Source organism: Schistocerca americana, chromosome X (assembly GCF_021461395.2).
Source record: "Schistocerca americana isolate TAMUIC-IGC-003095 chromosome X, iqSchAmer2.1, whole genome shotgun sequence".
Classification (NCBI taxonomy): Eukaryota; Metazoa; Arthropoda; class Insecta; order Orthoptera; family Acrididae; genus Schistocerca; species Schistocerca americana.
This window is the reverse complement of record NC_060130.1, coordinates 718,990,380-719,013,668: the sequence shown is the minus strand read 5'-3', so window position 1 is coordinate 719,013,668 and position 23,289 is coordinate 718,990,380. Positions and strand designations below refer to the sequence as shown.

Genomic DNA, 23,289 nt, shown 5'->3' with positions numbered 1-23,289 from the left:
CAATATAATCTATTATCTTCAGCTCTAGAATAGCTGACACCATTCTCTTCCTCTTATACACCACTATCTTATCTACTTTTTATAATGCACAGCACAACATAAGCAACAAAACAACTGTTGTTGATACTAATACTATAATTGACCTTAAAACAGTTCAAATCACTTTATATCAGTACTTGATGAGCAGCTTCAGTAATATAACCAGCTTCGGACCAAATTGTCCAACAGACATTTGGGGCTGAGCATGATTAAATATCCAAAACCTATCAATAAGTACTAACAAAAAGATTTTTAGACTGTTTTCATGTCAGTTTTTGATCAGCTGTTGTTACCACATCTAAAATTACTATGGCTAATGTATTTATCATCATCTACTCCTAAAATTAGTAGCACCACTATAAGCATAAACACTACTGAACATTCCAAACAATATGAAACTTTCTGTTGGATTAGGATTCAAAGTCCTATGTGTGTCTTTCACACACAATTCTCTACTATCTGAGCAACCCTTATGGATCAAGCATGAGGTTTCAGTCGGCAAATTATGGTCTTCCACTTTGCCCTAGTTCACAGTGACACTCTTATGGATCCCACTCGAGTAGCACATCTGGGAGGAAGCCTGGAGCAGAGAATGGCTTTGTCATAGTCAAGGGACAGTTCTTGAACGTAGCTTCTTTCATAGGATAGAGTGTGTGGAAGAAGAAATTTTCTTGCTGGTTTGTCATACACAGGGAAAATTAAACGGCTTCAGATTTGCAATCCCGCCATCCTGATTTAGGTTTCTAACGGTTTTTCCGAATCACTTCAGGAAAATGCCCGGATGGTCCCTCCAACAGGGCCACAGTAAACTACCTGTTCTGTCCTCTCATCATCAAACATACATGTCAATTAATATGTCTGCATATGTGACTCAAGTGTGTGTTTAATATAACCAGATACACAAAAACTCTGCTCACCAAATGGTCGCAGGAGAAAACACATAAGAGTTAAGGAAATATGCAAGCTTTAGGAGCTCTTTCTTCTGGTATAAGAGTTGAAAGGGAAGGAAGAGGGATGAAGGAAAAGGACTGGTGAGGTTTAGAAAATGGGGGGGATTGCAGAACATTCACCCACAACCTACCTTCTCATCTCATCTCCCCTAGTCTGGGGTTGTGGGTGACTTTTCTGTAACTCTTGCCATTTGCTAAACCTTGCCAGCCCTTTTCTTTGATCCCTCTTCCCTCCTCTTCAACTATTCTGCCAAAGGAGCCATTGGGTCTGAAAGTTTGCACATTTCCTTAACTTTTATGTGTGTTCTCTCTTGCTGCCACTTGGTGAGTAGATTTATTTTTTTAACCAATCCAGTTGGCATAATTCGTATCACTTCAGGCAGGGGAGTTACCTCCATAGTCGCAGATGTTGTTGAATTCAACATATGTTAAAATTCACAAGAAAGTAAGAAACACATATTTTTTGTTTTCTCCAAAAAAATTCCTGGCCCAAGATACAGGCCTCCAAAGAGGACACTGCGAACACCATTTTGAAGATGCAAATTTCTGAAAAAGTTTTAAACTGTTGTATCTCTTTTACAGTTCTATATATTTTGTTAGAGGTTTTTTTTTATTTATTTGAAAGATGATTTATGGTTGCAATGGTATCCTCCGTTTGGACATATCTATCAAAAGTGCTTTTACTGTCGCTTTTTGAATTTTTTTATGATTTACAGAAAGCACATGTTTTTTGAAAACACAATTCAGAAAAGTTTGATTTTTTTCTGCTGACTAGTACCATGTAGTACTATATTATCTGTAAAGTAGATTTTCCACTTTTAAGTCGGACAGGTCCCCCCCCCCCCCCCCCCCCCACTTCCAAGGGTAATGTATGTCTTCACTAACGTTGTTTCTTACTAATTTATTTGTTACAATGTTTATTTCTAATGTCTTTGTTGCAGTTATTTCTAATCACTTTCTTTGTTGTAGTTATTTCTTTTCACTTTCATTGTTGCAGATATTTCTTATACACTGTTGTAGTTTCTTGTCAGGTTTCTGTCTGTAGTTGTTCAGTGCTAATTTGTTTACTGAAGAGGCTTCTAAGAAATCTGAGACCATTCAGTGAGTTCTGTGTTTTCATGACGAACTTTCAGTTGACACAGTTACAGTGTGTTTTGTGAAAAGTGCTGTCTGAAATGTCTTCTGACTGGGGCCACAGGAGAGTGAAGTGTGCTGACTACCTGCATATCCAATAAAACAGACATTGTTCAGGTTGGGAATAAGTGTCCTCAGTTGAAGACTCTGTTTCAAAGTGAAGATGTTTCAAGTGACAACTTTTTGTGGTCTAAATGTTTTGACAGAGTAATAACAATGATAGTATCTGAACATGGTGAGGCCTGCCATGGTGCAGATGATGCAGATTTTGTATCAATAGAGGAAGAATTAAATACCCTGAATTGGTTAACGACAGTTAGTCCTGTTAAGAAACCGTGGTCAGTGAAGTTGAGTCATAAGCTCTGTAAATCAAGAAAGCATAGAGAAATTACTAAAGCTATGGATGAATACACTACAGCAAAACTGACCACACTCTTCAAAGTAGAAATTCCATCTTCAGAAGAAAATGAACCAAAGCACTCTTGCACCTCTTGCCAGGAATTTTTCACAAATATCAATTCAGCTATTGAAAATTGCACATCCTGCAGTGAATAGGTGCAAGTTTTAACTATTATTCCAGAGACATTTTCAAAGAAAACAATTTTGAACCAAGTTCCATCAGTATATGGTAGACAAATCAAGAAATGTGCGGTCTGTAAAAGGAGTCTTTGGAAGACCAGACCCCTATTATGGTCATCCTGTAAAAGCAGCTCAAGTTCAAATAGTGCAGTTATTTTATCTGGAAGATAAATGGGACTGTTCTCACCAGAGCGCCAACAAAAAAAGACACTATAACTGTAACAGTTGAAGGTCAAAAAGTAATGAAAGTGAAGAGGTACATGACTGGCAGTATTAAAGAAACTTTTGCAATTTATAAGAGCAACTATACAACTTCAGATATTGGAAAATCAAAATTTTATGCACTCTGACTTAAGTGGGTAGTTCCACATCCACCCAGAGATGTCTGTTTATGTGTGTGCTACTCAAATTTTGAACTTTGTGTGGTAACTTCGAAAAACATACTGGAGAACGTGGCATATGACACCCTGGTTGGGTGTGTGAAGTCATTAGTGGTCTGTGACATAAAGCGAGAAAACTTGTTTGTTTCAGTAATGTCGTGTCTGCTCTGGAAAGGGAAAATTATCTTTACAGACACTTGGCCTGGAAGACGTAGCAGATAACTCTGCAGAAATTACACATGTGACATGGGAAGAAAATAAAACTAGCTAAGAAAACTGTTGCCTTTGACAGTTTCATTGACGAACTTTGTAAATGGTCAGTGAAAGCAGTAACACACCAGCATCTGAAGAAATTGTAACAACTCATTGCAGAAGTGAAAGGGTGTGTACAGGCTGAAGAACTATGTTTAGTGCTTCACTGTGATTTTGCTGAGAACTGGTCTGTAATTCTCCCACAACAAGTGGGAGTAATGACCAGGTTTCAATTTTTACAGGAGTGACATATTTTCAAAACAAGACCTCAAGTGGTGCACTTGTAAGTGATGACACAAGGCATGACTCAGCACATGCTTTGCTAGCAATGCGCAAAATTCTTCAACTGCAAACAAGGGCAGAGAAGATCATCATCATTTCTGATGGTGCTCCTAGTCATTTTAAAAATCGTTATTAGCTGTTTGAATTGAGTAAGTCGCTTGTGCAAACTGACTGGGTATACAGTGTATACAGTGCTACTGGTCACGGGAAGGAGCCTTGTGATGGTGTAAGAGGCCATGCTACAAAACATAATCTTTCCAGACCAAATACAGCTGTGATTCAGAATGGTGAGGATTTTACGAGTGTCATGAAATCTTACTCATCCACAGCCCTCATTCTTCTGTCCAAAGAGGAAATCGAACAATTCTGTGAAAAGAAAAAAGAAGAATGGTGCAAACAAACTACTCCTGTGAAAGGAATTCAGAAGACTTTGGACTCAAAGTGGTGAACGAACTAGCTGCTGGTTATGGGTTTCCAGTTGATGGAAGCAACAATGCCGTCAGTGCTCATTTCCTGTTCACAATGTTTTTAAGATTGTAAGTGCTCCAGTTCCTATTGGTTCAACAGGAAGGCATCACACTATATCAAAGAAAGATACTGAAGCAGTGAAACACATTTTTAGTTCATTGATTGGCTGATTTCAGTACAAAATAGTGCACAGAAGTTGTATAAATTGAAACCTTTAAGTCTTTGGACCTTTCACATATATTTTGGAACCATTTAAAATGCTTGAAAAATGAGTCTCTTATTCATCTTTCAAAACTAAAATTATGTTAAATAAGGCTAGGTTTTGATCTTTATGAGCCTGTTATGTGATAATAAGGTAATAAAACAGGTTATATGTATGGCAAAAAATTCAATTGTTTGTAAAAACTGTTCTACCTAAAAGTGGAAGCTCTCCTTTTCAGGAAATGTAGAACCATATGGTCCTAATCAACAGGAAAAAAAAAAATCAAAATTTTATGATTGGTGTTTTTGAAAAAAAAAATCCATAAATTATGAAAAAGTTCAGCATGCTATAGTAAAATAACTTTGACAGGTAATTCCAAATGGAGGATTTCTTTGTAAACATAAAGCAATTATCTTTCAAATAAAAGAACCAACAAAATATCTAGAGCTGTTCCAGAGATACAGCATTTGAAATTTTTTCTGAAATTCACAGCTTAAAAAAAGTATACGCAGTGTCATCTTTGGAGGGATGTATCTCTGAGCAGAAATTTTTTCAGAAAAAACACAAAAATGTGTGTTCCTTACTTAGTCCTTCATTTTAAGATATGCTAAATTCAATAACATCTGAGACTATGAAGGTAAGATTTGCCAGTTACATTTTCCAGTACGTGTATGTATGTGTACTCTAGCTCAGGGGAAGAATCCATCCTAAAAGTAGCAAATTTCTTGGTCTTCTTTATGTGCCTACTGACGGATCAGCATCTCCACTAATAGGTGAGTTGTTACCTTTATTCCTTAAATTATTGTAACTTTTCCTTGTATTATGCTAATTGATCTAATTTTATATCACTGTAAAATATTTCTAGGTCAAATAAATTACTGATACTAATATGCATGTTGCACCATCACATGTCTGACCACACGACTTTCTGACCCTCTGCACACAACTTTTAAATTGACTAGTTTTGTACTCCCAAAGGGCCCACCATATTTCTTCACAATTCACTTACTCCGAGATTTTCAACATGCTGCCTAGTATATCATGCAACCATACTCCAATCACGACTCAAAAAAGCTTTTCAAGACCAGCAGCAAGCTGTTTTGCCTGCTCATTACTCACTGGCATACATGCATGTAAAACTGCTTAATGCCTTGAATAACTGTCAACGTAGTGCATGAGAATTTTTCACGCAGTTATTGAAATTAACAATTTACATCAACTACTCCCTTGTACCCAAGAACATGTAGTACAAATACCTGAACTTGTTTACATGGCCTCATAATTATGGTATACTGACCAATTGTATGATAGTTACAGTTTGATACAATATTAATAATAAAGAAAGAAAAATAAAGACACAATGAAATAACAGTTAGGGGTCTATAAAGATAAAATTATTAAATGATGTCAAAATACAGGGTGATTCAAAAAGAATACCACAACTTTAGGAATTTAAAACTCTGCAACCACAAAAGGCAGAGCTAAGCACTATCTGTCGGCGAATTAAGGGAGCTATAAAGTTTCATTTAGTTGTACATTTGTTCGCCATTTCAGCCAATAAAGTTTTTGGTCCCGTTTTCTTCGAAGGTGCTACTGTAACTGGACTACAGTATCTGGAGATGTTAGAGAATTGGCTGTTCCCTCAGCTCAAACAAGAAGCACAACAATTCCTATTTCAGCAGGATGGAGCGCCACCACATTGGCACTTATCTGTCCGTAACTACCTGAACGTCAACTACCCGAGGCGATGGATCGGCCGCCAGGCAGCCCGTGACAGAGCACTTCATCACTGGCCTCCAAGAAGCCCTGATCTTACCCCCTGGGATTTTTTCTTATGGGGGTATGTTAAGGATATGGTGTTTCAGCCACCTCTCCCAGCCACCATTGATGATTTTAAACGAGAAATAACAGCAGCTATCCAAACTGTTACGCCTGATATGCTGCAGAGAGTGTGGAACGAGTTGGAGTATCGGGTTGATATTGCTCGTGTGTCTGGAGGGGGCCATATTGAACATCTCTGAACTTGTTTTTGAGTGAAAAAAAACCTTTTTGAATACTCTTCGTAATGATGTATAACAGAAGGTTATATTATGTTTCTTTCATTAAATACACATTTTTAAAGTTGTGGTATTCTTTTTGAATCACCCTGTATAATGTATGGGCTATTCATCAGTTGTTAAATCAATCCGAAACTTAAACTCTACTGCCTTCTGTTTCCACACCTGCCTCAGTAAAACTCTAGTCACAGCACATAATTTGAGGTTTCCTCTTTACTTCTTTTTGGAACACTTGGTGTATTTGAAAATGGACCATGTTTGAGGCGTGTTGGAGTTTGAATTGGCACTATCTGGTGTAAGCTGCTTATGTTTACAAATTGTTTGTGAGAAATATAGTGAGTCACTGGACTGTGTGAGTGCTGTTTGGAGAATAATATCAGAAGAGTTTGTGGCACTTTATTAGTTAGGTTAGGTTAGGTTAGGTTAGGTTAGGTTAGTGTTGCTTAACGTCCCGTCGACAACGAGGTCATTAGAGACGGAGCACAAGCTCGGGTTAGGGAAGGATGGGGAAGGAAATCGGCCGTGCCCTTTCAAAGGAACCATCCCGGCATTTGCACTTTATTAGTGAGGTACTCTAATGTTGGCATTTACAGGCAGTTATTGGGTTTGGAATTATTGGTGTGGTATGTTGATTGTGGTTCAATATTTAATTTTATGTTTCGTTTTTGTTGGTTACAGGTAAAAAGAAAAACTTCGCGAGTAGTTCCCTGCATGGTAGAATGAGCGGGTACGTGTTGATCATTTCTACAGTTATTCGCTTCAATTGCCAAGTATGTGAAGAATTACATTCATGGAGAAGCTATATAGTATACATATATATTGTGTGTGTGTGTGTGTGTGTGTGTGTGTGTGTGTGTGTGTGTGTGTGCGCGCGCGCGCACGTACATAATTGAGTGTTTCTTGAACACCAATAATGGTGTTAATGCTTTTCTTATGAATTTTTGAGTTATGTTGTTAGGGATTGGTAATTATGTTGGACTATGGTTGGTAGGTATCGTGGAGTCTGTTTTACCTACGTTGTCGAGGTCATGCTTTTGATATTACTTATATGAGCGAGTTTTGTTTTTGTGGTACTGTGAACTTCATTTTAGCTATATAGCATGAAAGAAATTTCCGGCATCGCATTTTGGAGCTATGAATGGGTTCGTGCTATTGCAAACTTTGTCTGAGCTATATGGGTCAAGGGAAATTTCCAATAATAGCTTTTTTTCTGTTTTGGTTTCAATGATTGTTGATAACTATGTTTGCTTGATTTCCGCATTAATATTTGTTTTGGCATGCCTGCATTATTAGCACTGCCATATATTTAGTTTGCCCACACAAAAACCATTAATCTCCACAGCTGTCTCATTATTTTCACTGTATTTCTGCAACTAAATATTTCTCATATTATTTGTGTCTGTCCATGTTTGTAATAAGGATGTTATGGATGCCATATTGTATACACTTTAAATAGGGGTGTCCGCCATATTGATGATGTCATGAGTCAAAGCTGACAAGTGGTATCACAATTTTCTTTTCTGCCCAATAACTTAAATAGTAATTCACACAAGAAATACTGCAACAACTTTTAAGTGTGTATGTGTCCAATAAATGTAGGTCACACTAATTCCATTTTAAATGAAGGAACCAATGCAAGAAATTGCAACACAATGAAAATAAAATTGAAGTAGCCTGAGAAGTGCTTGATGTTCTTGCTATTTGTATACCTCTGAGCTTATAAATTTTGTTTTAGTTTTCATTTGTTTAAAGTACTGCATACACACAGCTTCATATTCTTTCATCTGAAACACCTTCATCACCAAACATACTTTGCATGGTTGGGCTATGTCAGTGAACTCCAGGGATATTTTTATCATCGTTCCTCATTTTCTGAATGGTATCTCACGATTTTATGCAGGTACTCTGAAGTTCTTGTTCCTATTTCTGAAAAATACAACTGGCCTCTTATGTACTAATTGTTGTTGTTGTTGTTGTGGTCTTCAGTCCTGAGACTGGTTTGATGCAGCTCTCCATGCTACTCTATCCTGTGCAAGCTTCATCTCCCAGTACCTACTGCAACCTACATCCTTCTGAATCTGCTTAGTGTATTCATCTCTTGGTCTCCCTCTACGAATTTTACCCTCCACGGTGCCCTCCAATGCTAAATTTGTGATCGCTTGATGCCTCAAAACATGTGCTACCAACCGATCCCTTCTTCTAGTCAAGTTGTGTCACAAACTTCTCTTCTCCCCAATCCTATTCAATACCTCCTCATTAGTTACGTGATCTACCCACCTTATCTTCAGCATTCTTCTGTAGCACCACATTTCGAAAGCTTCTATTCTCTTCTTGTCCAAACTAGTTATCGTCCATGTTTCACTTCCATACATGGCTACACTCCATACAAATACTTTCAGAAACGACTTCCTGACACTTAAATCTATACTCGATGTCGACAAATTTCTCTTCTTGAGAAACGCTTTCCTTGCCATTGCCAGTCTACATTTTATATCCTCTCTACTTCGACCATCATCAGTTATTTTACTGCCTAAATAGCAAAACTCCTTTACTACTTTAAGCGTCTCATTTCCTAATCTAATTCCCTCAGCATCACCCGACTTAATTTGACTACATTCCATTATCCTCGTTTTGCTTTTGTTGATGTTCATCTTATATCCTCCTTTCAAGACACTGTCCATTCCGTTCAACTGCTCTTCCAAGTCCTTTGCTGTCTCTGACAGAATTACAACGTCATCGGCGAACCTAAAAGTTTTTACTTCTTGTCCATGAATTTTAATACCTTCTCCGAATTTTTCTTTTGTTTCCTTTACTGCTTGATCAATATACAGATTGAATAACATCGGGGAGAGGCTACAACCCTGTCTCACTCCTTTCCCAACCACTGCTTCCCTTTCATGCCCCTCGACTCTTATAACTGCCATCTGGTTTCTGTACAAAATGTAAATAGCCTTTCGCTCCCTGTATTTTACCCCTGCCACCTTCAGAATTTGAAAGAGAGTATTCCAGTTAACATTGTCAAAAGCTTTCTCTAAGTCTACAAATGCTAGAAATGTAGGTTTGCCTTTTCTTATTCTTTCTTCTACGATAAGTCGTAAGGTCAGTATTGCCTCACGTGTTCCAACATTTCTACGGAATCCAAACTGATCTTCCCCGAGGTCGGCTTCTACCAGTTTTTCCATTCATCTGTAAAGAATTCGCGTTAGTATTTTGCAGCTGTGACTTATTAAACTGATAGTTCGGTAATTTTCACATCTGTCAACACCTGCTTTCTTTGGGATTGGAATTATTATATTCTTCTTGAAGTCTGAGGGTATTTCGCCTGTCTCATACATTGTGCTCACCAGATGGTAGAGTTTTGTCATGACTGGCTCTCCCGAGGCCATCAGTAGTTCTAATGAAATGTTGTCTACTCCCGGGGCCTTGTTTCGACTCAGATCTTTCAGTGCTCTGTCAAACTCTTCACGCAGTATCTTATCTCCCATTTCGTCTTCATCTACATCTTCTTCCATTTCCATAATATTGTCCTCAAGTACATCGCCCTTGTATAAACCCTCTATATACTCCTTCCACCTTTCTGCCTTCCCTTCTTTGCTTAGAACTGGGTTGCCATCTGAGCTCTTGATATTCATACAAGTGGTTCTCTTCTCTCCAAAGGACTCTTTAATTTTCCTGTAGGCAATATCTATCTTACCCCTAGTGAGACAAGCCTCTACATCCTTACATTTGTCCTCTAGCCGTCCCTGCTTAGCCATTTTGCACTTCCTGTCGATCTCATTTTTGAGACGTTTGTATTCCTTTTTGCCTGCTTCATTTACTGCATTTTTATATTTTCTCCTTTCATCAATTAAATTCAATATTTCTTCTGTTACCCAAGGATTTCTATTAGCCTTCGTCTTTTTACCTACTTGATCCTCTGCTGCCTTCACTACTTCATTCCTCAGAGCTACCCATTCTTCTTCTACTGTATTTCTTTCCCCCATTCCTGTCAATTGTTCCCTTATGCTCTCCCCGAAACTCTCTACAACCTCTGGTTCTTTCAGTTTATCCAGGTCCCATCTCCTTAAATTCCCACCTTTTTGCAGTTTCTTCAGTTTCAATCTGCAGTTCGTAACCAATAGATTGTGGTCAGAATCCACATCTGCCCCAGGAAATGTCTTACAATTTAAAACCTGGTTCCTAAATCTCTGTCTTACCATTATATAATCTATCTGATACCTTTTAGTATCTCCAGGATTCTTCCAGGTATACAACCTTCTTTTATGATTCTTGAACCAAGTGTTAGCTATGATTAAGTTATGCTCTGTGCAAAATTCTACAAGGCGGCTTCCTCTTTCATTCCTTCCCCCCAATCCATATTCACCTACTATGGTTCCTTCTCTCCCTTTTCCTACTGACGAATTCCAGTCACCCATGACCATTAAATTTTCGTCTCCCTTCACTACCTGAATAATTTCTTTTATCTCGTCATACATTTCATCAATTTCTTCATCATCTGCAGAGCTAGTTGGCATATAAACTTGTACTACTGTAGTAGGCATGGCTTTGTGTCTATCTTGGCCACAATAATGCGTTCACTATGCTGTTTGTAGTAGCTAACCTGCACTCCTATTTTTTTATTCATTATTAAACCTACTCCTGCATTACCCCTATTTTATTTTGTATTTATAACCCTGTAATCACCTGAACAAAAGTCTTGTTCCTCCTGCCACCGAACTTCACTAATTCCCACTATATCTAACTTTAACCTATCCATTTCCCTTTTTAAATTTTCTAACCTACCCGCCCGATTAAGGGATCTGACATTCCACGCTCCGATCCGTAGAACGCCAGTTTTCTTTCTCCTGATAACGACGTCCTCTTGAGTAGTCCCCGCCCGGAGATCCGAATGGGGGACTATTTTACCCCCGGAATATTTTACCCAAGAGGACGCCATCATCATTTAATCATACAGTAAAGCTGCATTTCCTCGGGAAAAATTACGGCTGTAGTTTCCCCTTGCTTTCAGCCGTTCGCAGTACCAGCACAGCAAGGCCGTTTTGGTTTATGTTACAAGGCCAGATCAGTCAATCATCCAGACTGTTGCCCCTGCAACTATGTACTAATTACATACTGTTAATTTAAGCAAGAAGCCGTCTCAAGTTCCCAAAAAATAACTTTATTACATATTTTCCAAGCAGTGTCTTATTCTACAGTTGAATGGATAATTCACAATGAGTATGAACTTAGATGTAGATTGTGGTACAGCACCATATTCTTATAAAAAGGGATAAACAAATTTAAAATGGAAGCATGAACAAATTAAAACTGGCAGGTAGCTGCCTGTAAACAGTACTTTAGGCAAATGAAAAATACATTAGACCGGGCAGTGACACTGCAGTAAAAATGCATTATATGTACTTATAAACCAAAGAAGCTTTGATAATATTCTTCAGGAAATAATGTACGGAAAATATCCCCACATTAGCATTTTTTATTAGAATGAGTGGGAAGGACACAGTTAGAACAATTAGTTGCAAGTAACACAAGGGGCAGACTACAGTGCAATTTTATTTAGGATACAGATTTGCTACAAACTCCTGAAGATAACAAGGTAGTAAGTTGTAAAGTTAAACCACGTGTTTGGAACCAATAAGTGAGAGGTGACACAAAAAATTTATCACTTCAAATTCTGAAAGAAAAGTAGGGGGATTACACATTTTGTATGTAAAATACACAATGCACATATCATGTATATTAGAGTCCATATTAAAGTCAAGAAATCCATACTGTACTTGATGACTGACAACATCAAATGGTTACCCAATGGTCTCAGGGCTTCCTTAAATAACACCAAAATGCCTGTAAAGGATAGGTATACTGGCTCTTTATTCCCCCCACCTCTTCGGAAACAAGATAGAGCATTCGATATCTATTGGCATTTCCATTATCAGGCTGAGTCAATGGTAAAGTACATACTCATTAAAACCTTACTCAGGTAAGTAATGCACAAGTGAAGTATACACACAAATGTGACATTATGAGAATAACTTTTACTGTAATTTTATTTTGGTGCATATTTTATGCACATTGGATTTCAACTGGGCTTATTTCCATCATTCATATGATTCACGAGTCAAAAGGGATGGACGATACTAGTAGGTTAAATATTTCCATATTTTACAAAACTCATTTAATCAGTTGGCATCGGCCACACTCTCAGACTTGCTACAGAACTATTACCCATATCCACTGATAAACAAATTTTCCCTACAATAAAGCATATGCTCTGCAAGATAAGAAACTGCTGCTTTTTGTTTCTAGCCTATACAATAAATTATCAATTTTAGAGCTATTTTGCAACTCATAAATTCACTTACAAAATCTGCTGTCACACAACCCATATCAATTCAGGCATGGGGTTACCTCCACAGTCTCAGATGTTATTGAATTTAGCACATTTTTAAAAAAAAACCCTTTTTTTTTTTACTTTGTCCAAAAAAGTACCTGGTTTGGGACACAAGCTGCCAAAGAGGAAGAATTACATTTCTTGAAACGGTCAGGTACTGAACCTGTGGGGGAGTACACCAAAGCATAAGTGACCACTGACTTTAAAGTAGAAATTCCACCTTCAGAAAAAAATTAATCAAAGGAAGCTTCCACATTACCTTTCTCAAACTTCAGTTCGGCTGTTGAATCATGTGCATCTTACAATGAAAAAGTTTTAACTATCAGCCAACAGTAATTTTCAAAGAAAGCAATTTTGCACCACACTCCATCAGCAAAATGTATGGGGGACAACTCAAGAAATGTGAGATCTGTAAAATGAGTGTTTGGAAGATCAGATCTCTATTATGCTTATCCTGTAGAAGAAGTACATGTTTAAATAGCACAGTCATTTTATCTGGTAGATAAATGGGACTATTGTCACCGAAGTGCACAAAAAAACTACAACAGTTGAAGGACAAAAAATGGTGAAAGTGAAAAAGTACATGACTCACAGTATTAGATAAACTTTTGTCGTACACAAGAAGGAATATGCAACAGTACCAATTGGAAAATCAAAATTTTATGCACTACAACCATAGTGAGTGGTTCCACACTCACCTAGAGGTGTCTGTTTGTGTGTGTAGTGTGCAAATTTTGAACTTTGTGTGATAACTTAGAAGAACTTACATGAATATGTGACATATGAGGCCTTGGTTGGTTGTGTAAAGCAAATGACCTTTAGACACAGGATCTGGAATATGTGAGAGGTAACTCTTCACAAGTTACATATGCAATGTGGTAGGAAAATAAATTAAGTAAACTGTTGCCACTGACAGTTTCATGGATGGACTTAGGAAACAGAGTCAAAACAGTTAACACACAAACATCTAAAGAAACTGCAACAACAACATATGGCAGAAGCAAAGGGACGTGGACAGGCTGAAGAACTGTGTGCTTCAATGTGATTTTGCTGAGAACTAGTCCATGATTCTCCCACAAGATGTGAAAGGGAATTACTGGGGTAATGAACAAGTTTCAATTTTTACAGGAGTGACATATTTTCAAAAAAAAGACCACAAGTACTGCAGTTATAACTAATGACACAGGACATGACTCAGCACACGCATGTGCAAAATTCTTCAACTGCAGTCACAGGCACAGGAGTTCATCATTATTTCTGATAATGTTCCTAGTCACTTCATAAATTGTTACCACCTGTTTGTACTAAGTTGCTTGTGCCAATGGAGAGGGTGCCTAGTGCTACTGAACATGAGAAGAGCCTTGTGATGCTGTAGGAGGCCTGTTGAAGCACCATTCTACAAAAACATATTATTTCCAGCCAATGTTTATCTGCAATTCAGAACACCAAGGATTTCACAAGAGTGGTGAAATTGTACACATCTACAGCTCTCATTCTTTTGTCCACAAAAGAAACTGAAGGATCCTGCCAGCAGAAAAAGAAGAATGATCCAACAACACTACACCTATCAAAAGAAATCAGAAGACTCATTTCTGGACTCTAAGTGATGGGTGAACTTATATTGCACATACTTTAAAGAGGAAGAAAGAAGAAATTTCATTTGTAGGCTAACACCTCAGAAACAGCAGGAGATGATTCAGATTCACATCCTGTGGAAAGGGCTGTTTGTGGCTTGTGAGTATGACTGCGACTGGTGGGTTGAAGAGATTATAGACATCAATTAGGAGTTAAATTAAAATTTAAAATAAAGTTAAATTAAATTGTTGTCAACTACCATACAGACCAGCTACTTGATATAAATTTCCAGCTGCAAGCCAACACCACCACCATCAGTGCTCACTTCCGGTTCATAATGTTTTACAGATTGTGAGTGAGTGCCCCAGTTCCTACTGGCTCAACAAGAAGGCATCACTCAATATCTAGCATGATACTGATGCAGTGGAACACATTTTAGTTCACTGAATAGATAATTTCAGTTCTAAGCAGAGTGCACATAACTTGTATGCTTCGGAACCTGTAAGTTTTTCCAATTTTCACATATATTTTGGAATCATTTAACATGTTTGAAAATGTGTCTCTTGCTCATCTTTCCGAACAAACCAAATCCAATATAAAATAAAACTAGCTTCTTGTTTTATGAGCCTGTTATTTGATAATGTGGTAATGGAAACTGGTTTGATGTACGGCAAAATTTTCAATTGTTTATAAAACCTGTTCAACTTAAAAGTGGAAGTTCTCCTTTTCTGTGAATGTAATACTATGAGGTACTACTCAACAGTATGAAACCAAAATTTTTGGGAGGCATTTTTGAAACACTTTTTTTTTAAAACTTGAAAAAAAAAATCATAAGGCTATAGCAAAAGAATTTTGACGCATAAGGCCAAACTGAAGATATCATTGTAATTGTAAAGTAATTAGCTTTCAAATAAAGAAACTAACAAAATATCCAGAACTGTTCCAAAGATACGGCATTTTAAAATTTTTTCCAAAAATGTGTAAAATGGTTCTCTGTTGCTTACGCTGAAAAATAGAGAAAAAAAAACTTTCTTTGAAAAACAGAAACGAAGAGAGGGACAAGAAATTTTAGGATGAAGGGGCACAAATTCAGTTTGGGTAATAATTGACAAAGCGATTGGTCATATAATATTCAAGGGAACCACCCTGGTACTGGCATTAAACAGTGTCTGGAAGCCATAGAAAACCTAAATAGGGATGGACCATACAGGTACCTGAGCCGCTATTTCTGAGGAAACTTTGTTTTGTTTGAAGGGGAAGAAAAGGATAAGGACTAGAGAACAGACACTCCAACCCCCCCCCCCCTCCCCCACTCACTCACTCTCTAATGATGTAAAGACAAGTAAAAAAATGTGATGTTTTGCTTATTTAAAATATACCACTTGGCAACTTTTAAAATGTTGTCTGAATACACCTGTTACTGGAAAGTGAAGTCGGTTATGTGTAAACTCATTATAAATGGGATTTTTAGAAGAAAAAACCAAACAGTTGTGTACCTAATTAGTTCAGCAGTTGTTGATTAATGTGCTATGCATGCAAGTCACAAGACTAGAAATTTTGGCTGGGTGCTAGAATGGGAACATGCATTACGTTTGTGGTTTTCTGCTTGGAAATGCACTAACAAAACACCATTACAATAAGTTTAACTAACAATTCATATGGGTATGCAGTCAGTTGGCCTCTACAATGTCAAATACAATGTGAGTATTGCATGTCTATCTTTATTGTTCATTACAGGCTGAATGGCAAGCAAAAGATAAAGCTACTGACACCTAATCTTGTTAAACTTTGCATAATTGTCCAATTACTACCACAAAGCCACCCAATAGGCTACAAAAACTGACTCAAGGAAGCCATGTAGTAATATGTGAATAGATTACATACAGAAATAGCAGCAATACTTGTAACAGGTAGTACCTGGAATATGAAACTGAGTGATTATATTATGCCTCCTCGTGCCCCACCCCCATCTCCCTTGTATTATTCACAGTTGTGTGCCATATGTTCACTATAAGCCTAACTACTTATCAGAGATTTGTCTGTTTTCTGAAATTTTGGTTATTTATAATGACAACTGTGTTAAATATTGAGTGAATGGATTGGCATTAAATACTGAGTGAATGGAGACAAGTTGTGGTACAGAAAACCTTCTACATTTTAATATAATCCATTATGGAGTCGAGGTAGCAGTTGTTTTTATACTGGTTATCACTGTTGGCATTCAACCGCGATTCTTATACATATATTTTAACAACGCGTTTCAAGAGACAATGCTCTCATCATCAGGTTGTAAAGTCTATGTCATGAAATTAAACGGACTAAAAAGACAAAATACCATCACAAATAGTTGGGAAGTCCATAGAGTAAAACAGAATTAAAAGTATATTGGACTGTGGGTCCTTGTCTTACATTGAAGTTGTTGACACAAGTTGATGGCCATCCCATAGCTACCAAATATGCTGTTGAACTGTGCCGGCTCGGGAGCTGTTGTGGACTGACGTGACTAGGTGTTGTGGCGTGCTTACAGCCGTGTGCTTGACGGTAACGCTTTGCTATTGGGCGCCTTATTTCCTTATTGCATTGGTCTGCCATCGTTAGCCTCTCACAACTCCGTTAGTGACATGCTGCAAGCTTAAAGTCGCATACCTACCCTAAAATAATTCTAAAAACCCGCTAAAAAATGTCATTTCTTTAAAATTATCTTGTGCATTTAGAACATTGCTTTGTTTCTTTTCATGGATAGCTATCTCGAATTCCTCTAGTAAATCAAGTTTCCTCACTTTCTTTTCTACATGCAATATTTCTACATTGTCTTCTATGCTATTTAGGGGATGGCCTGTTTCATATATATGGTTCGCAACAGCTGATTTGTCATAATTTCCTAACCTGAACGCATCTTTATGTTCTTTATCCATAGCTATCCATGAAAAGAAACAAAGCAATATTCTAAATGCACAAGATAACTTTAAAGAAATGACATTTTTTAGCGGGTTTTTAGAATTATTTTAGGGTAGGTATGCGACTTTAAACTTGTAGCATGTCACTGACGGAGCTGCGAGAGGCTAACGATGGCAGACCAATGCAATAAGGAAATAAGGTGCCCAAAAGTATAGCGTTACCGTCAAGCACACGGCTGTAACCACGCCACAACACCTAGGCACATCAGTCCACAACAGCTCCCGAGCCGGCACAGTGCGACAGCATATTTGGTAGCTATGGGACGGCCATCGACTTGCGTCAACAACTTCAATGTAAGACGAGGACCCACAGTCCAATATACTTTTAATTCTGTTTTACTCTATGGACTTCCCAACTATTTGTGATGGTATTTTGTCTTTTTAGTCCGTTTAATTTCATGACATAGACTTTACAACCTGATGATTAGAGCATTGTCTCTTGAAACGCGTTGTTAAAATATATGCATAAGAATCGCGGTTGAATGCTAACAGTGATAACCAAACCTTTTACAACCAACTTTATCTCTGATATATAGTTTCAGGATTTATCAACATACAACTTTCAACCTAACCTAGCCCTTTGGCTATGCCACAGGCCACTGCCACCACAACCAAGTTTTCATCGAGTACCACTATCACATAGTAACACTGAATCTGTATATTATTTTTACATATATCAATAAACTTCTGAATATTCAAAGTGTTCTGTCCCTCTACATATACAAACATATATGAAAATTAAGATTTGTAACAAATTATAATGGAAAACTAATAATATTAAGAACATTGGCTGACAAGTGGTGACAGTTCGTGATTTTATCACAGACACGACAACATCATAGATGATTTTTTTTTTATCACTTGATGATAGCTTTTTTATCAATTGAGGAGGGCTGAGATCTTCACCTAGTCACACGAACAGTTACTCTGTGACATTCCGTAACTACTCTCCACACCATATGACATAGGCCTATCGTTTATATACCCCAAAGGATGCAACTTAAAAGTTGCGAAACAGGTTGTATGCACCCTGTAGTCAATCTGGTTTCAAAACCCAGAAACAAGCTATCAGAATCATCTGCAACATAAAGAGGCAAGGTTCATGTTGCTCTGTTTTTCCTACTCTAAAGATACTGAACCTTCCATGCCTATATATATATTTGAAACAATAGTTTTTTAAGAGAATGTTTAAGAACCTCCAATGCCTATCAGCTGAACAGCTCCGTGCACAATTACAAAACAAGAAATGGCAATAACATTCATGTCTCATATGCCAGAACATCAGCCTACCAGAAAAGTGTCCTACATAGAGGCACACACCTTCCTAACATCAAGTTGGTAAAGGAAGACAGCTTGTTCAAGAAAAAGCTGAAGTCATTTCTGATGGACCACAGTTTCTACTCTGTAAATGAATACTTCTCAGAATGAAACAGAATTTTATAATGTTAATTTATGGCAATTATTTGTTTATCAAAGTGTATTAGTTGTACATGTAACTGTGTGTGAGTGTGTGTGTGTGTGTGTGTGTGTAATTTTTTAACTTTCTGTATCATTTATTGACCTGTCTTGTATCTGTACAAGATGTCACAGGACCGAAACTAAATAAATAAATATAACTGACTTGAATAAATACAGCTGCAGCAGACTATTGGACTTTCCACTCAGTTCTATATTTAATTATGTTAACACGGGCATTAAAAAGTGTTTACTGTATGAACTAGCAATCAGTCACATATAAAGTAAAAATATAAATCAGACAGAGTAATTTGGTGAAGATAAAACTGCACTGCACACTAAGCCAAAAGCACTATTACTTAGTACAAAAATGGTAATATTGTTATTTGAGCAGGATATAGCAAAATGAACAGAGATATGTAAACCTACACAGAAAGTGTTCAACAGTTTTTCAGTTGTGGTTCTTCAGTTTCTCCTGGTGTATTTGTTGCTCGAACAGTTCACGGGTATACTGCCAGTTCATAGTGTCCACTATGTGTTTGACACTATGAACCGACAGTATACCCGTGGACTGTTCGACCAGTTTTTCAGTTTTCATGTAGTGTGTGATATTAAGCAATGTATTATAGTTATATTGTCCAAACCAAATTCCCTAAAACTAGAATTTGGTATAGTAGGGACTTACAAGCCTAATTTTGGTGAGTTTCTGTACAATAAATCACTCATTTGACTTGTATGTTATGAAACAATACATTTCTGATTCTTTCACTTATCTGTTAAGCTTCAGTTCTGATTTTAATACAACCTATAGATTCTAAGCTTGTAGCAATAAAAAGCCAAACAGAAGAATACATCTAAGGAGTTACTTTAGAAGGTCTATCTGTAGACTTCTCTGGCATTGATATGCAATATTACTGAAGTATGTGAGATTATATGAAAGTATTTTTATGAAAACTAAAAGGAAATAACATATGGAAAAAAATTAGAGGAAGGTTGGGCAGAAACAGAATACCGAGAACAGTATCACAGGAAAAGAACATGGACATTTGTAGATTGCATCCAGAAAACTGGAACTTGGATATTATTGTGAATCTGTTAAGCAGCTTCGCGCTTCATACATGATATAAATCATGGATCATGTGTGGAACACAAGACTTGACTACCTTAACAAGAGTGCTGTTCGTAGACTAACACCAAACATCAGCTTTGTCATGGAACATAGTGGTGATGTAAGGTCACACATATGCAAACAGAAAGAGAACAAAACACTGCATAAATTCCTTTTGCCCCTATATTTGGTTTTAGAATGTACATCATGGCAACAGACTGATTTGTAGTGTGTATGGTCCAACGTCTTACATTACATTGGAATGCAATAGCTTGCTTGACAGTTGGTTAAGCCAACAAATGTAAATATGAAATCTTGGACGTGGTAACATACTGATCTGTACATAGCCTGATGTCTAGGATGGGTTGACACACAACAGTTTGGCTCTGAGTTGATGAAATTTCAGTATCAAATGTAAGAATAGTTGATTAATTTTGAATAAATCAAATGATTAGCACAATGTTTTCAGAATAATATTTTGGGCTAATTAGTCATTGAGAAAGACAATATTTACAGTAAAAAAACTGTGTTGTAAGTATGAAATGTAGGCATAGTGACTATCTACCTACAGTTTGTACAGTGTTCTTCGGACACCTGAGCATACTGACATTTGCTTGCACACAAAAAATGATATTCCAACAACCTAAACAATGCTGGATGAGAGCAACAAAACATGCTGGAGATACTTCCTCAACAGCACTTTGTGATTGTACAGTCATTAATACCACCCAACAGGTCTCACTAGCCTATCACGTAAAAAATAAATAAAATGCATTTTCAGATGTTCTTTCTACAGAAATGATGATCATACTCAAGAAAATAACACATACAGTTATTACTGCCTTGTCACCATATCTTGCTCATGCAAGCAAATTAATGGGAGAAAAAAATATTTACTTCCTGATCCTACTAACCCTATTTCATGCTTCCACAAAATTCTGAATTACACCTCAATGTAGGAATTGTCCACTAATGGAAACTACATATTCAACACATTATAGGTGCTGAAGTGTAGATATTAAGAGCACATGTGGCACAAACTACATAAATGTAGACACCTTTCACAGAATCCTTTTTTATCTTTATATGTCCCTGCCCCTGCAGTGCAGTGAAGGCAGTAGGCCTCTGTATGGCTTTTAGCCACCTCTGAAAAAACCTGTCTAGTGTCTTCATTATAACACTGTCACTTCACTCAACTGCTGTCACTCATACAGTGTCAAGTTGTGAGTGTGGTGTCATTTGGATATGGGAATATTAACGGTCACAACTTGACAATTAAACCCTGCAGTACAGAAACAGTCATAGTACATGCCCTGCAGAAGCTAAACAAACACTAAAATGGTACTACTTGTGATATCTCCACAACTTTGAATGGCTGCTTTTGTTGTAATAGTGTTCCAACATATGACTGAACATTGTTAAGTTTATATGTAGGTAGCAATTTAAAAATGCATGTAAAAAATGTGTAAATGGGGATACCGAGACGGGACAGACCCAAACAATGGACCACCTCCAGGACTGCAGCAACATGGGGGAAGTGTGCGGGAAAGAAGATCTGGCAAACGCTACGGCAGTGGCAGTTAAATGCGCTGAATTTTGGCAGGACGTAATATGATATATATACTATGTTTGTCTTTATATTGTAATGTGACTCCCCATTTTGGGTTTGTTTTACTTCTACATACGTGTATTGTATTTGTATTTGTGTGTATATGTAATATGTGGGTTGTCTATGGCTTGGACACGATTAAATAAATAAATAAATAAATAAATAAAATTTAAAAACTGAAACCTAATTAATCAAATCCTGTGACACACAAGTCAGTCATCTCTGGAAAACTTCAGTTCAGTCTGAAGTTAAATATTTTTTGTGTGCCATTAAATACATTCGCAAGTTCATGTCAAACAACAGAAACCTCTGATGGTTTACTCACACTGTGAATAAACAAATTCTCCAGATGTAAATAATATGTGAACTATTTTAGGTATCAAAGGCCCAACAGAACATATTTGAACACAATTATATCTACAAGCTGACCCCACTATCTCTGAAATAACTGTGTTCTGTATACTACTTAAAGTTACACGTGATGAAACTTGTAAGTAGTTTCCAAGTGGGACTGTCATGTCAGACGAGTGGCGGTTGGTTGCTATCATTGTATATTGAATACAATATTCCAGCCGTGATGTTATCAAAAGCGAGAACAACGTAAGATAAAACTAAGAAGTGCAAATGCTGCTGGACAGATTATTACTAATTTCTTCTCTTTAAGTGACATAATGGGTAACATTTGATGTAGGGGCTATACTTACAGAGCTCTGCATACCGGTGAGTGACTCGACCAAGTTCCACGAGATATCTCTGAAGAAGATCAATCATAATTTCCAGAGGTGTGCTCATAATCGAATTCCATCCAATGGTCTGACATATCAATGCCACTGCAACTTTCAGGGCCTTTCTCGAGAATTCATCACACATTATGGTTCCCGAGTACCAAACAACTGAGGAATTTTACCTTTGCAGTCCACTACTTTTCATCGTTAATCTCCACTTTCTTTTGAACTTTCATGCACTATACTACAAACGATAGACAGGAAGCACTCAAAATCGTCTGGTTAAGAATTTCACGAACACACACATACAGAATTGGAGATAGGTGTCTTCAATTTCTGGTTAAAATTTTAAAACGAGAATCATTTTCACATATAAAATTTTAAACAAATTTACTTTAGCCATAAGGTTGATACAACCGAAATATGTACGGCATTCGAAACCCGTACAGTCAGCAAATTATGTGTAAACGTAACAACCCACGCCATGACACTTTCGCGTAACGCACCCACACCACTGTTGACAAACTACTCCTACTTCTCCCGGTAAAATTTACGTCCCAAAACACAGACACGCCATTCTATCAATTCCATCCATAACGGCAAAGTTTATCAGACAAAGATGTACTAGCAACCTTCTGTCAATCTTTGAGTGGCAAGTACTTTCGATATAAATATGCTTCTCCATGAATCTTCATATTATTCTTGTACTGTTTATACTACTGCTGCATTTAACAGATGACCAAGGAATGTGTAACAAATGGTACGTCCCCTGGGTTTAGTACTGTCAAATATTCATCGGTTCGGGGGAGAGTTATTTTGATCCATTACTCATAGATTTATTAATAGCCAGAGAGTACAGTTTTCTTGTTATTAAGTGGAAGATGTGTAACGACATTAGCTATTATTATCCTTCCTACGTCAATAGCAAGTCATGACTATACAAACACGGTTTCCGAAATTCGGTTTTCGTCTTTCAGAAGATGTGTTGCATGTAAACATAGTGACAGACTGTGTCAGCGTTACAAAGTTATGATTACACAAGCATTTTAATACAATAACAAATTAGCATAAGTATAGTTCCATAGAATGGGTGAAAGGGAACACAGGGGTGAATAGTTAAAAAATTAAG

At 37.2% G+C, this 23,289-nt stretch overlaps 1 protein-coding gene across 1 annotated transcript in view; it reads right to left on the bottom strand.

Annotated features, from left to right (window-relative positions):
• LOC124556273 (transcription initiation factor TFIID subunit 3-like) overlaps positions 1-22,847 on the bottom strand; it is a 132,049-nt gene extending 109,202 nt beyond the window's left edge. The window contains exon 1 of the mRNA XM_047130258.1: positions 22,140-22,847. Within this exon, the coding sequence (XP_046986214.1) occupies positions 22,140-22,305 (166 nt within the window). The 5' untranslated portion in view covers positions 22,306-22,847. The remainder of the gene's footprint in view (positions 1-22,139) is intronic.
• Between the last annotated feature and the right edge of the window lie 442 nt (positions 22,848-23,289).